The sequence below is a fragment of the Gouania willdenowi genome, chromosome 4 (assembly GCF_900634775.1).
Source record: "Gouania willdenowi chromosome 4, fGouWil2.1, whole genome shotgun sequence".
Lineage (NCBI taxonomy): Eukaryota > Metazoa > Chordata > Actinopteri > Blenniiformes > Gobiesocidae > Gouania > Gouania willdenowi.
In genome coordinates this window covers 33,346,352-33,361,145 of record NC_041047.1, presented here as the reverse complement: position 1 = coordinate 33,361,145, position 14,794 = coordinate 33,346,352, and the positions used below count along the sequence as shown (strand labels likewise).

The window sequence follows — 14,794 nt, the reverse complement described above, 5'->3', positions numbered from 1 at the left end:
TCATTGGTCTATTTATTATATTAGGTCATGCCCCGTTATGTTATATTTTAAACAAAATATAAATTTTATTTAAAACAAAACCTACTAAAATAAAATGCCATTTCATTTTTGATGTAAATTCAAATGAACATTTAAATAAAACAAAACAATATCTCTGAAAAACAAGTATATCATGAGAGGTTAAGGAAGTTTAACAAAAAAAACATCCCGCTCTCCAAAAAATGTTTAAGTAAACAAATATATCAAGATTTCCAGATCATATTCATAAACTGTTTCCATAAAATACACTGCTGCAGAATACATGAGAGAAATGGCATATTGGATTGCATGTTCAGCTTAAGAGACTTACAACAATACTGTTTAATAAAAATAATCAGTTCCCCACAAACTGCTGTGAAGCGTAGATGTCTGTGTCTATTAGACATTGCAGAGATGATGCACATGAGTCACACGTTCCAGTTGACACTCCTGTACTCTATTATTCCAAGCATTTTACTAATCTGTGTACCCAATTGTGTACCCTCGTATCTTAGTTGGATAGTTGTGTATGTGTTTGGTGTAGTCTTTTGTTAGCAGATGGCTTGATCAAACACTTAATTTTACTATTCTGTGAAATACTGCAACACCAAATATGTATGCAGTATATATATATATTTAATAATGTAACACTGAACCCTAAGTTGCTCCCAGTGGTCGACTAGCGCCTTGCATGGCAGTCCTGTCCCATTGGTGTGTGAATGTGAGAGTGATTGGGTGAATGAGCTAATATGTAAAGCGCTTTGGAACTGCTTCAGTGTGGTGATAAAGCACTACAGTATATAAATCAAGTCCATTTACCATTTTACTCCATTCACCACTATTTTGAGGGGCCAAATGTGTATGTGTTTCTTTGTATGGATACACATTCAATTGAACTTGCACACACAACACCTTTGTTTTCTTTAACTTGTGTTGCTACTCCTGACCCACAGTTATGAGCAAGTATTCTTTTAACGTTTGAAACTTTTCAGTCACAAAGGTTAGCATCTGCAGTGCACACAACTGCAAAGTACCATTTTCAACCCGTCTATTTCTTTGTGGCTTAAAAACTGATTCTCAGTTCAGATTGTAGTTATTGTTCTGTCATAAAATGGAATGAGAAGTCTCACTTTCCTTTTTCAAAGACTCAATTCAAACTTTGACTTAGATGTGAGTAAATCAATAACAGAAGGGCCCCTTGAGAGAGCTGTCATCAAACTGCATACATCTACGTCGCCCGACACATTTTCGACTCAGGCAACATTAAACAGAGCTGTCTTTAAAATCTCTTAGTAAAAAAGACTCGTTTGACAGTGTTGATGGTGTTAAAGTTAAAAGACGGCTGCCAAGGCTGTCTTTGAACTCAGGCCCCCTGGTAGCTTTAGTCAAAGTTACTCTGCTGTTTGTGTTTTTGAAATGTATTAATGAGGCTGCCCTTTTCTGGAAGGAGCCACAGCAGCAGTTTTATTCAACAGAAAGCTCAAATGATTACACACTTTAATTTCACTCAATCACAGAAGTTAGATCTTTTTTACAAGACATAGTAAAAACTGATAGTAACCGCAGTTGAGTAACCAAAAGTAAGTTTTTTGTTTTGACTCTACATAAAGCAGAGTACATGCTTTGATTTCATATTCCAGTCCAGTGGTAGCGGTAATGCACTGGAAATCTAGCTACTAAGCCACCAAATGCTTAGGATGAAGAAGAACTCGCATAAACATTTATGGTGTTGGCACCACATTGGGAGCAGTGCGAGTACCAAGGAGCAACGGTTCCCAAATAAATCCTGCACACGGTCTTTAAAAGTGTTTCACTCTTCAACCTTATGTTGTAATTTGCAGACTATGCAAAAACCAGATGGCATAGCACATGCGTATGACAGCAATGAACAAACATTTGAGAAGAAAACACCTGGGAGATCTCTGTCAGGATGCCAACAAAACACCGTAAGTACTATTTCCTCTTCCACCTTGGAATGTGTGATTATCGAGCATTGATACAAATTTTTTAATTTCTCTTCTAGCCATTTTCAGATTTTTTATCCCCCCTCAGTGCCAGCCGTTTTTGAGCATTTTGACTGATTTTAAAAACCCACAGAATATTTTCTACTATGACTATCTGAAATCTGACACCAGATTCTGAAAGATTGAAGCCTCTACTTTCATCAAAAAAAAGAATTTGTTTCTGGCTTGTTTTGTTCTTTTGTAATCAGCCGTTGAATATAGCAAGTTTTACACAAATCTTCAGTTTCAGAGCAAAAAGCTGAGAAAAAAGCCTTTTTCTAAAAAAAACCCTGTTAGTGACGTTAAAGCTATTTTTTTTTTTTGCTTTAGTGTCAACTCTAACATCTGAAAATTGTTTCCTTATATAAAACAAAAAAAAAAAAACACTGAGACCAGGCTTTTGATGGCAAAATTATTATTATTTTGCTATGGTTCAGTGATGAATGGATTTCGTACTGAATTTTGGCGTTCGTCTCCCGTCATTCTGCACAACTTCCTCTTCCTCCCGGACATGCAGAGTGTCACTGTTTTCACCGTTCTTTTTATCGTTTTATCTCATCATCGCCACACTATCCATGAGTTCCCCACATGCGCCATTTACTGTCTCGTAAACGCCTTTCCTCCTCTCCCTCTGAGCTCTGCTGAGCACGGATGATCTCTCATCCTAAGGTGCGCTGCTACCTCCTACATGTCACCTATTATTTTGCTCCCGCAGGGATGACCCGTTTGGTTTTATCTCACCATCTCAACATTATCAGTAATGTACTCATGTCCATACATGTTCTGTGTTAGTATGTGGAGTTGTGAGCTGCTGGATATGTCACAATATCACTGTGTAGCGCCATAATCTCACTTGTTCCTGTTTCTTTCTCCTTTGCTGGGTAGCATCAGTGGCTAATCTCTCATCTAAAGGTGCACTGCTGCCATCTTCAGGGCACAGTTTGTCACTACAACACCCCACAGCTTAGATATTGACGAGGGACCTCTGCCAGGGTGTTTTCTAGTAGTCCCCGTGAAAAAACGCAAATGACGAGTTATCGCGTCAATGGTACTGAGCGTTTGGATTTGATATGACGAGTTATCTCGTCAATGGCACTGAGTGAGTTAAACTGTTTGTTGTATGAATGCATTGCTACTACTGATGTTACCATCGTTGGCTTACCGCAGTACTAGTAGGGCTGGGCTATATGGCCTCAAAATAAAATCTTAGATTTTCTCACAAAAAATTTGATTTATGATTTTTCACGATTCCCCCCCCGACTTTTCAAAGAAGACAAAAAGTACAAATGACAGTGATGTCTCAAAACAAGTATTGCTTTCATTTGATTAAACTTATCAAAATTAACCCCAATTTACCTCCTGGAATTTAAGTGCCAGCTGTTCTTTTGTAAGTAATTAATACACATGTGAATAAACGTTGGATTACAAGTTTGTAGCTGTAATTTTCTGTGTAAATATCAGTCTATAAATGTTTTTCCATCATTTGTGATGTTAAATTTATTTCACGTGTATGGATTTTTTATACACAAGCTCTCACATCACATTCTACAAACTCTCACATCAAATTTTACAAGCTCTCACATTTTGCAACATATCTACCTTCATACTTGGGCCAATTGTTCTACCATTGTCAGCTGCTTTGTAGCGGGGGTTTGTTGTTGTAGCGGTCTTGTTCTCCTCGTAAAGTGCAGAATTTCTCCCACTCAGCCGGATGCTTCTGTTTTAGATGCAGAAATAAGTTTGTTGTGCTGCTGCACAATGGACAATGGGCTTTAAACAAACTCTGCAGCGTGCACCCAATTTTTGCACCTCTGTTGTCACAAACCCAAACCAATTCTAGACAACTAACGATACTATTTCCTTTCTCACTGTTTTCTGTTTAGCTCTAATTAACATATTGTGTGTACATTTAAGCAAAACAAGAGGCAGGGGTGATCTACGGAAGCTCGCGGGGACAAAAAGTGCACTGTTGCAAGAGAAGAAAAAAGTCACATTTTCCCCTTTTTTAAGTCGTCAGCAACAAAAACCTTGAATTAATCTAAAAAAATTCATATATTGCCCAGGTCTAAGTACTACGGACATGCTTTTAATATACTGGAACCGGTATACATTAAAACAATGTCATGATTTAACCCTTTACTATAAACAATCCAAGATCTAGAGCCCTCTTCCCATTAAATATCCACGAGTGAATGTTTTATTTTAATATACTACAGCCATTTCAGAGGCTCAACTTCTAAAAATAAAATAAATTAGTATAATATTATTAGTATCGATATTACTAATTAAATTCAATAATATACTATTTTAATTATTTTGGAAGTTGAGCCTCTGAGATGGCTGTGGTATATTAAAAATAAATATATGCATAGTGTGGACTGAATTTTGCTGAAACAGATTTGCTACTGTGAATATTTTTATTTAATTTTTGCTTTTTCCTCTGTACAGTAATGGACAAAGCAGTGTTGAAGATTTTGTTCAAAAGAAAAAGAAGAGACCTTCCACACTCCAGGAGGATATTTTGAATATGCTTTTTTTTGTGCAATGACCTACAAAGTAGTGTTTAAATAAAGAAATGTTCAATAAATGTTGAAATGTTAAAAAGAGCTGGTTTGAGATCATTCTTGTATGAGTAGCTTTATTCGAGTAATGTTAAGTAATCGTTACCTGAAAAATTAATTGTTAGATTAATCCAAAAAATAATAGAAATAATAAAAATAAATAAATAAATCATTTGGGACAGCTCTAGATGTCTTACTCCGAGGAAAGAGCAAAAACCAGAACGACACACAATAATGTAATACGGCCAAAGCCGTACCATAGTAAATACAACTTATGCTGCCTTATAGTTTATTTCTGTTCTTATTTAGGTTTATTTATAGGCTTTCAGGCACCACTTTCTTCCTCAAAGTAACTTTTAGTAACGCATAAACGCTATCAAAAAATACATGCTTGTTATTATCAACATAACTGGCACTGATGTTATCCACCTGCTATGTCTTCTATCACTATCACTTCTATCTAGCTGTGCCCATAATCATATCTACATCATTGTTAGAACGAGAGTGTACAAGTGGATATCAATAAATTTCCCTGTTACAACACAGTATCCCAGGATCCTGGAACTACTATTTTTCGGCTTGTAATGTCAGTGTGACTTACTGTTTTAGGTTGACATGCCGTTGTCGTGCATACTCTTCTACTTTGCACAATAGATACACAGAAAACACAATCTCAATAATTTAACAATGTTAGACATTTGTTCACTTTTTTTAAGGCTAAATGTCAGTTTAAAAACATTGTGTGGACACTGTTACAGATGCAATTTATTAGTTGGCAAAAGGAAAATGAATGAACCTATTTGGGAATTGTTTAACATAATTACGTTTCATAAAGAGGCGCTATATAGTTGAAGTCTGAGTAACCAATTTCATTTTGAGCCTATATAATAGGGAAAAAAATCTTTAAAAAATGTAGGAAATTGTCCAAAAATGTGAGATTTTGGTCGACTAAAAATTTTGCATGACTACATTTTAGTAAAATGTATGTATGAGTATGACTAATTTAGATTAAAAAAACATTCACAAAAAGTTTATTAAAATATATTTACGTTGTCATAAAAAAATAAACTATAATTTTGTCACAAACAAACAAAATCCGGATGTATCAATATTGGAGTGAATGGAATGTGCGGTGCTTCACATCAAGTCTGTTGGTGCTTTAAATTCTAAAGATTTATTAGACACACTACGCAAATAATACAATACATTCACACATGAACCTGCGAGCTGCTGCTGACCTGTATAATTTCTAAGTCTTCGCCATCATTGCCCCCACCCTTTGAAACTCACTCCCACTGCCCATTAGAAACTGACTCACTACCAGACTTCAAATCTTTACTCAAAACCCAGCTGTCCAAACTGGCTTTTCCATAAACCCCTTTTTTTGTTTTATTCCCCATGTAAAGCGTCTTTGAGTGTCCAAAAAAGCACTATACAAGTTTGATGTATTTTTTAAAAATTATTATTATTTCTAATCCGAGCCAGACGCATGTTGTTCACTGTTAAAGCTCTGTACGCTGGCATCTCCATGCAGGTCGCCCATTGCATAACAGACACGTTTATGTCTGAACACTTAACACTTTCAGTTCAGCCTCACAGACACACACACACACACACACACACGTGCACCCCCACACACTTCCAATAGACTGTTCACAACGACTGAGCGGTGGATGCGGCAGGGTTGGCGATTGTTGTATTGGTAAACGAACATTAGACTTTACTTATAGAGCGTTTTATTCCAAATAGTTTTTTCACCAAGTCAAATTTACCTGTGACACATTTACCTGTTACACAGCTTGTTTCATGCTCAGATGAAGGACAGCATGACAAACATTAAGCCCGATCTGCGCCTTCAGAACGTCTCTGATTAACTTCCAAAAAGAAGGATTGCCTGTCATAATGCTCAGTCCTGCCCAATATTGTTACTAATACTCAGGGACATATTTAGCGATTATTATTATTATTGCTGCTTCCCACTTCTTAACACGCCCGCATACAGTCAACTATTAAACAAATTCTGTGTGTATCAATATTAATTGTATCTTCACTGTTAGCAACATGTATAACGAAAATGATTCGTCAGTCTAATAATTTTAATAATCTCTCTTTCCTGTGTTACTGGTGGTATGAGCCACAGCTTTTTCTTATTCCGCTGAGGAGGGTCTGATGTAAATGGGGTCGTGGACAGGAAGAGGAGACATGTGCGCTCACATCCACGCTGATTTGTTTGTTCAAAGGATAGGTGCGTGGATCCTGTTGTACGCACACATTTACACATCTGAAGCACAGCATACGCCTGTCCATGAATTGAGACGTATGCTTATTTCACGCCATTTTTCATGCAAGTCTTTGTACATGAGGCCTCTGGTCTTACACATTGATCCCATCAAATCTGTTTGTGTGTATTTACTAGGGATGGGCGATATAGATGAATCTGGTATTTATCATGATAACCATAAAAATTACGATAAGTAAATAAATAAAACAATTCCCAACTTATAGTATAAACAGGTTCCTTACAAACACAAATTAATTTGAATACATCAACACTAGACACATTAAAAAAGACTACAGTAGTTGCTGACTCAAAGAGCTCATGAGCTCATGAGCAGCCGCGCTTCAATCAATCAATCAATCTTTTATTTGTATAGCGCCAAATCATAACCAATGGTATCTCAAGGCACTTTACAGTAGAGCAGTCTTAAGGACGGACTCTTCATTTTATGGATACACACATATGCATATATACGTATATACACATGCATATGTATCCCACACCCAACATGAATTCATCATGGCAGCAAGGAAAACCTTCTGTTAAGCAGCAGGAACCTTGTGTGGATCCCATTCCTATGATGAACAGCCATCCACGTTATGCTGTGTTGGGTGTGTGCAGAGGAGAGGGTGGAGACAGAGCCGCTGAGACTCTGTAACTCCACACTAAGGATCCCACGGACCTGCAAGACAAAAGCCAGAAGGAGTACAGGAGCAAACACACAAGGGAAGAAGCAGACATAGAGGGAGTGTTTGAGAGGGGAATGGGACCCTCTCCGGTCCCTCTCTAAACTAAATGACCTCTCTCTTATCGCCCTCTCCAACCTCTCTCCAACCGAGCATGCCAGACCCCCCCCCCTATGTCTATGCCTATTGCATCTTAATTATGAGCTATGAGCTGGTTCCTAACTAAAAGCTTTACCAAAGAGGAATGTTTTGAGCCTAACCTTAAAGGTAGAGAGAAGGTAGACACCCTTGCACTGATATACTAGCAAAGATCTTCAGTCTCACTTATTGGGCCTGATGTGCGTGTGTGTGAGCCACGTCAGACTCCACTTCCTCCTGTGCCATGCTATCGTAAGTGTCTCAAACACGGGAGCTCTCTGAATAGATCGTTTAAAACCGTCAGCCACTGGTGAGTCTTTTGCAGACATTGTTTAAACCATATAACTGTCCGTGTAATTGTTCAATATCGCGTTGTTTCACTAGAGTCGGTATTGACCTCAACCCGTCCAACACTCCATCTGGAAAACTGCGGATTCTCTGTGGTGCCTTGCATGGAAGTTAAGCTCTGACCACTCGGTTCGAAGGTAAACAATGATTTTTTTTATTTTTTTTTTAAAGACAGCCGAATTGTACATAATACTTTAATTTACTTACTCACTCATGTAGTTTGGAGCTTTACGTTTTGTTTTGCGCAGTTTTGTTGTTTTTCTGATTGGCGCTACAATCGCTATGGAGTTTTATAAGCTTTTCAAAAAATTTCACTGAACACATACAAGGTATTTATTTATAATAAAAAAATATACTAAATGAGTAAAATAAAACACAAAAAATGCACAAAAAGACAACTGAAAGAATAAAAATACACACGACTCCAAAAACATACATTACAGAAAAATACAACAATATGAACATTACTCAAAATACACAAAATTAAATATTTATACAAAGAATACACAAAATGACAACAGAAATGCACAAAATTACTCCAGAATCACACTACAATGGCAACCAAAAACAATTATACAAAAAATGCACAAAAAGACAACCGAAAGATAAAAAAATACACATGACTCCAAAAAACATACATTACAGAAAAATACAACAAAAATATGAAAACGAAACCCCACAAAACTATTTATTTATACAAAAAAATACACAAAAGACAACAGCAATGCAAAAAACTGCACTAAAAAAGATACAAAATGATTCCAGAATCACACTACAATGGCAACAAAAAACAATAATTATACAAAAAATACACAAAACAGAAAGATACAAAAATACACATAATGACTCCAAAAACATACATTACAGAAAAATACATTAAAAAAAAAACATAAAAATGAGTATAAAAAAACAACAAACGCATGTATCATGCGCATGTCCCATAAAATTAAACCAGGGAAATCACACAAGCTATTTTACTTTGCACCCGCAAAAAAACACCTTTATAACACTACATAGCACAGAGTATGTACACCTCTTTGTACATCCAACCTTCGAACATATTCTCATTTGGCCATAATTGACAACTGTACTTATGCTCTCACATTAATGCATACTTCAGACGGGCACTGTACTAGTATTTTAAATACCAACTTATTTTAGTCGCCATTTTGTTGGTAAGCAGCCAGTTTACAAACAGCACACAAACGAGCAAATCCCGAATTTTGAGATGAAATGGTGAACTATTGCCGTGTTTTTGGCTGTACTAATCGGTCAGACAGTGAAAAACATTTTATAGACTGCCAAAAGTTATAACAGGTCAGGGAAGAACAATGTCTGCATTTTATAGTCAGTAGTTCTCCATATATGAGCATATTGTAATCCAAAGTGTTCTGAGTGAACAGTGAATCTCTTCTCCTGGCCCTGTAAATAAATCCAGGAGCGTGATGCTGGATGTCAGCCAATCGGAGATCTTTCTACAATTGGCATACATTCCAGCATAAATCTCCATCACAGCCTTATTGACAACAGTTAACTGCAGATCAAGCGGAAAAAGGCAGACCGAGGTAGAGAAGCAATAGAATAAAGTCACAAACACTGAGGAGGAACGGACCGCTCCGCATCCTCGCGGACCGCCGTGACTGAGCAGGGTCTGCCACACACATTGGTCTTAGAGGGAGATTGAGAACAGATGTGATAAATTGTGTGTAAACCTAACACAGGGTCTTCTTTTTTTTGTGTTTCAACAGGCTAAAACCTTCAGTTGAAGGCATTCAGCAGAGTGCACTGAACCAAAGAGAAAAAAGGTAAGCGCTATTCCTTACAGCTTACTTGTTTGCAAAACCTTCTAGTTGGATAACCAATGCTTTCACTTTGAAGACGCAATCAGAATCTTATAGTGAGAGAGATTTTACACAAGTGGAAGTACAGTTGCCCTATGTGTCTATTGTTGTATGGATCCTACACAGGTTATATACAGTATATGTTCCCCCAAATGTTCCAATTGGCCTTATTCTCCCATGTGGAGTTGCGATTAAATAAACGTACAGCAGGTAGTACTGTAAACAAACTTGTATTGGCATTGAATAGATAAAGAGGTGTATAGTAAAATAAGAGAGAGAGAGAAAAAAGAAGAAAATAGGACAAGTAAGCTCTGCAGGTTAATTGAAGGTGAACCGGACCCATTTCTAATGTTAGAGCTTTTTACATTTGTTAAACTTAAAGGACATTTTCATAGCTAGAGCCGCCCCCCAACCACGTTTACACGCACACCAATTTGCACCACCATCTTAGTGAATTCCCCACAGCAGGTGAAGAAACAGTGCCATCAAAAAATGTAGGGACGCACATGGTTTACTACCCTTTATTTCAGATTGTAGTGAATCCGCCCCTAAGTGTTTGTGTGGTGTTTATTTGAAAATAAAATTATAAATCATAAAAGTAGATAAATCCACCAAATGTTGTGCTTGTATCACAAAAGGAACAATTGTTGTGATATATTGAGCTAAGCTTAAATTCTGCAATTACAAAATTCTATAATAGGAATAAAAATCCCAAATTTGCCTTTCAACCCTTCAGAAAAACAAAAATGAAGGGAGTTTAGAAGCTCCCAACTTTTTGCATTATCAAGCAAATCAAATATTGTATTTGACTGAATGGCTAAAACCAAAAGAAAACTTCAACACTTGTCTACAAATAGAACAGTTACTTTCTGACCTTCCCTTTCTCAAACGTCACAACTGCTTCAAAAAGCCACTGATTGCCTCCACTCTGAGTGCGTGATGGAAAGCCCTGGACAATACAAACGTCCTATTAAAACCTAGTATGTTGTTTCCAATTGGCACAACCCACACTCTGGAAATAGAAAACACCACGCCATTTCAGGACATGGGAAGAGAGTTGAATCACTAATCTCCAAGACCTCTTCCAAGATGGCAGGTTCAGGAAGAAAATGATCTAATTTGCTCTACACAGCACCCATGCCTTACTCCTGCAGGTGGTGAACTCACTGGAGGACAGTGTACTGTACATGTACATATCCAATCAAATTAACCTGTTGCTTCAATGGATGAGGCCATTTCAAATTATGTGTGCTCAATTTTTTTTGTGGATTTCAATGACATTTACAAGGGTTAGGAAAACTCCATGTTCCATGATTTCCAAACAGAAAAAAAAATTACATCCTGACGAAATAACATAGATGGCAGCACCTGTGGCCAAGCAAACTGGAAGCATTTTGTTGCACTTACTAAGGGTTTTTCCTTCAGTCTAAATTCTTGCTTGTGTTCTACGTCGCTTTGGTCAAAAGCGTCTGCTAAATGAAATTGGAGAATTGTTGGATGTCCTGTTTCTGACCTCACAAGAAAGGCGTTTTTACTCTGTTTCTGATGTTCTGGCTCCAGCTCTGCCTTCCGTTTGTGTGACTGATGACGCAAATACGTTTTTTCCTTTTTACATTCAGGCTTCTGGGAAATGCATTGCGTTGCCAAATACACAGTGAATGAACCTGTGACACAGAATTATTCTTGTGTAATACAATGTTTTCAAAAAATTAACCTGTAATCCGATTATCAACAATTTAAATTGTAATTTTTTTTTTTTTTTTTATCAATTTTTTTAATTAATTTTCAAACAACAACAAAATTACACACCAACATAAACATACACATACGCAAGTCCAGGGCAACGAGAACACTACATGATGAAACACACAATCTGCACTCAAACAAAAACTAAACTTAAAGAAGGGATGACTTAAGTTCTTTAATTGCACTGTCCCATATATTGGTGGTGCCCACCTTAGCACCTTGCATCAGCGCCTTGGAGAGCTCCAGGTAAGCAATGTCAATAAATGTCATGACCCACTGTCGACGAGACAGCAAGTGAGGGGCTTCCACCTTGTGGCGACCATCTTTTTGGCAGCCGTAAGTCCCGCCAAAAGGACTCTTTGTTTTGCCCTGTTCAGTCCAAGCCAAGAAAAGTCATTCAGAAGAAGGACCAGGGGAGAGCAGGGAACCAAGCACGATAAGAGGAGAGACAGATTACCAGCCACCATCTCTCAAAACCGAGCAACCTCTGGGCACTCCCAAACCATGTGGAAGTAGGTCCCCACCACGCCATCATGGCACAAAGTGCAGGTCGGATCCGGCTTACACTTCATGGAAAATAGTCTACGTGATGTCAAGTACGTCCTATGTAAAAAGTTCAGATGTATCTGTTGGTGATCTGGATTTTTCGAGGAACAGAGTACAGTGTCCCACACAGTGTGCCAGTCAAAGTCCACAGGAAAATTTGAAATATCTGACCATTTAACTGTGTGACCACATGTGTGACCACATGTGTGACCACATGTTTTTTCAGTGGAACGCCAGACTGCAATGCAATGTGATAGAATCGGACCAAAACAAACACGGCATTTATTACGTGGTGTTCGCAAATAATACCTCAGTCAAACCCAATGGATGCGCTATTGCTTTATCTAACGATCGCCAGGCCACATCAACATATCGAACCATGCAAACAGAGGACGCAGTACAAAAGTCTAGTGATATAATTTAAAATTTGGAAGTGACAGTCCGCCTGCAGCTCTGTTATGTTGCACTGTGGACAGTTTAAGGCGTGGGCGTTTGCCCTTCCATATAAATTTAGTGACGGCACTGTGAAGCCTGTCCCAATAGCGTGCTGGAGGTGGAAGTGGAATCATAAAACTGAGAAAATTTATGCGGGGTAGCAAGTTCATCTTAACTATTGAAACACGAGAACGAAGAGAATTTAGTAGCGAAGACCACCTCTCAAGATCAGCCATAATTTTAGAGAAAGCACCGTCATAATTAGTTTTAACGATAGATTGCAAAGATGAGGAGATTTCAATTCCCAGATACTTAAACTGTTTCACAATCGGAATTCCAGCGGGGAGAGTAGAGTTCCTCATAGTCTCATTCAGTGGTAAGAAAGCAGACTTATCCCAATTAATCTTGTAACCAGATATGTCACTAAAGTTATTAAATATTGATAACAAATTAGGGATTGACTGAACATCCCCCACATACAAAAGAACATTGTCTGCATATAATGAAATGTAATGTTTCGTGCCGTTCATTTCAATTGGAGTGACTTTATCAGACAGACGAATAACTTGGGCAAGGGGCTCCAGAGAGAGCGCAAACAAAAGAAGACTAAGAGGACATCCCTGTCTATAGCCTCTGGCAATAGCAAAGGGTGAGGAACATTTGTTGCCGGTGAGTACCATTGCTGATGGATTATTATAAAGGACCTGAACCATTTTTATGAAATTTGTACCCATGCCAAAAGATTTTAATAAAGACCACAGGTACTGCCACTCCAGCCTATCAAAAGCCTTCATGGCATCGAGTGAAAAAACCCCTCCCAGTAATTTAGATGTTGAGGTGCCGTCAGTTATATGAAGTAACCTCCTCATATTGTCAGCAGCAGACCTTGTCTTTATAAAACCCGTTTGGTCGCAATCCGATTGTTTGGGTAAATGAGCAGCATCTAAAAAATTTTGGCAATCATGTTCGGTGTGTGCCAACTCTGAACTATATAAGTTGGAATAAAAATAAGAAAAAACAGAGTTAACCTTTTTTAGTTCAACTACAACTTGTCCATTGGTATCTTTAACAGAGGAGATATCAGAGAATTGCTCATCAGCCTTAAGATTAAGAGCAAGTAAATGGCTTGGTCTAGCCCCATTAAAATAATAGCACTGTCTTGTTTTATGTATTAAAAATTTTGCACGACGCTTAAGAATATCGTTAATTTCCTTCTTCACCAAATCGTACTGAATCGAGAGTTTTTCATCGAAACATAGTTGCACAAAATTATCAAACACTTTCAGTTTGCTTTGCAGTATATGCAGTCTAGACGTCCTGGATTTTTTAACATGTGAAGCATTTCAAATAGTATTGCTGCGAATAAAACATTTAGTTGCCTCCCACAATATTCTGGCATCATCGACAGAGCCCTTATTAATGATCACAAATTCATTCAGCTCTGAAATGAATTGAGATTTAAAATTGTCATTATCGAGTAAAGTGGTATTGAAGCGCCAGCGAGGAGCACGTGGAGGGAAAAATGTCAATGAGGCGTCCACAATCACCGCTTTATGGTCAGAAAGGGTAACAATATTATGAAAAACTTTAGAAATGTCCTGAAAGCAACCCCGGGAAACAAACAAATAATCAATTCTAGAAAATGATTTATGTCTGGCTGATCTGTGTTTATAATCTCGACTACCAGGATTCATCATACGCCATAAATCAATTACTCCGGTCTCATTAGCCCAGCGGTTGAGTGCCTCTGTAGCACGTTTGATTATAATTTTGAGAGGAATTGGATCTGTCAAGCGCAGGATTCATCACGGCATTAAAATCCACACCCACAATTAGTTTAAAACTAGAGAGTTCAAGTATTGTTTTTGTAATTTGATCATAAAACTCTTTCTCTAAAATATTAGGGGCATACAAAGATATCAAAGCCAAATTTGTCCTCTCTATGTTCAATTTAAAAACCACAATCCTGCCTTTATCATCGGACCAACTATCCAATTGCTTAAAGCCGTCCTCAAGCACAACAAATAGCTTAGCAGGGTACCTCTGAGCTGGCTTGAATCCCAGCTCGTAAAGTTTCTTCATGACATCTCTGTATCGGGTGCGTTGCTCCAAAACCTCGGAAATGTAATCCTCAAAGATGTGGATGACAGTGTCCTTGTATTTTAGCTTGCCCCGTAGTTTTCGTGACGCCCGC

General features: G+C 37.8%; 1 protein-coding gene across 5 annotated transcripts in view; it reads left to right on the top strand.

The window, feature by feature from the left end:
• lpp (LIM domain containing preferred translocation partner in lipoma) overlaps positions 1 to 14,794 on the top strand; it is a 273,915-nt gene that overhangs the window by 14,876 nt on the left and 244,245 nt on the right. For 4 of the 5 annotated variants that reach the window (XM_028443777.1, XM_028443772.1, XM_028443774.1 and 1 more), the window contains exon 2: positions 9,781 to 9,837. Coding sequence is in view for 3 of the 5 variants with exons in the window: in XM_028443772.1 (XP_028299573.1) it covers positions 9,781 to 9,837 (57 nt within the window). In the remaining 2 variants the exon portion in view is untranslated. Of the gene's footprint in view, positions 1 to 6,238; positions 6,828 to 9,780; positions 9,838 to 14,794 lie in introns of those variants that run through there. The other variant, XM_028443775.1, reaches the window with a different exon arrangement.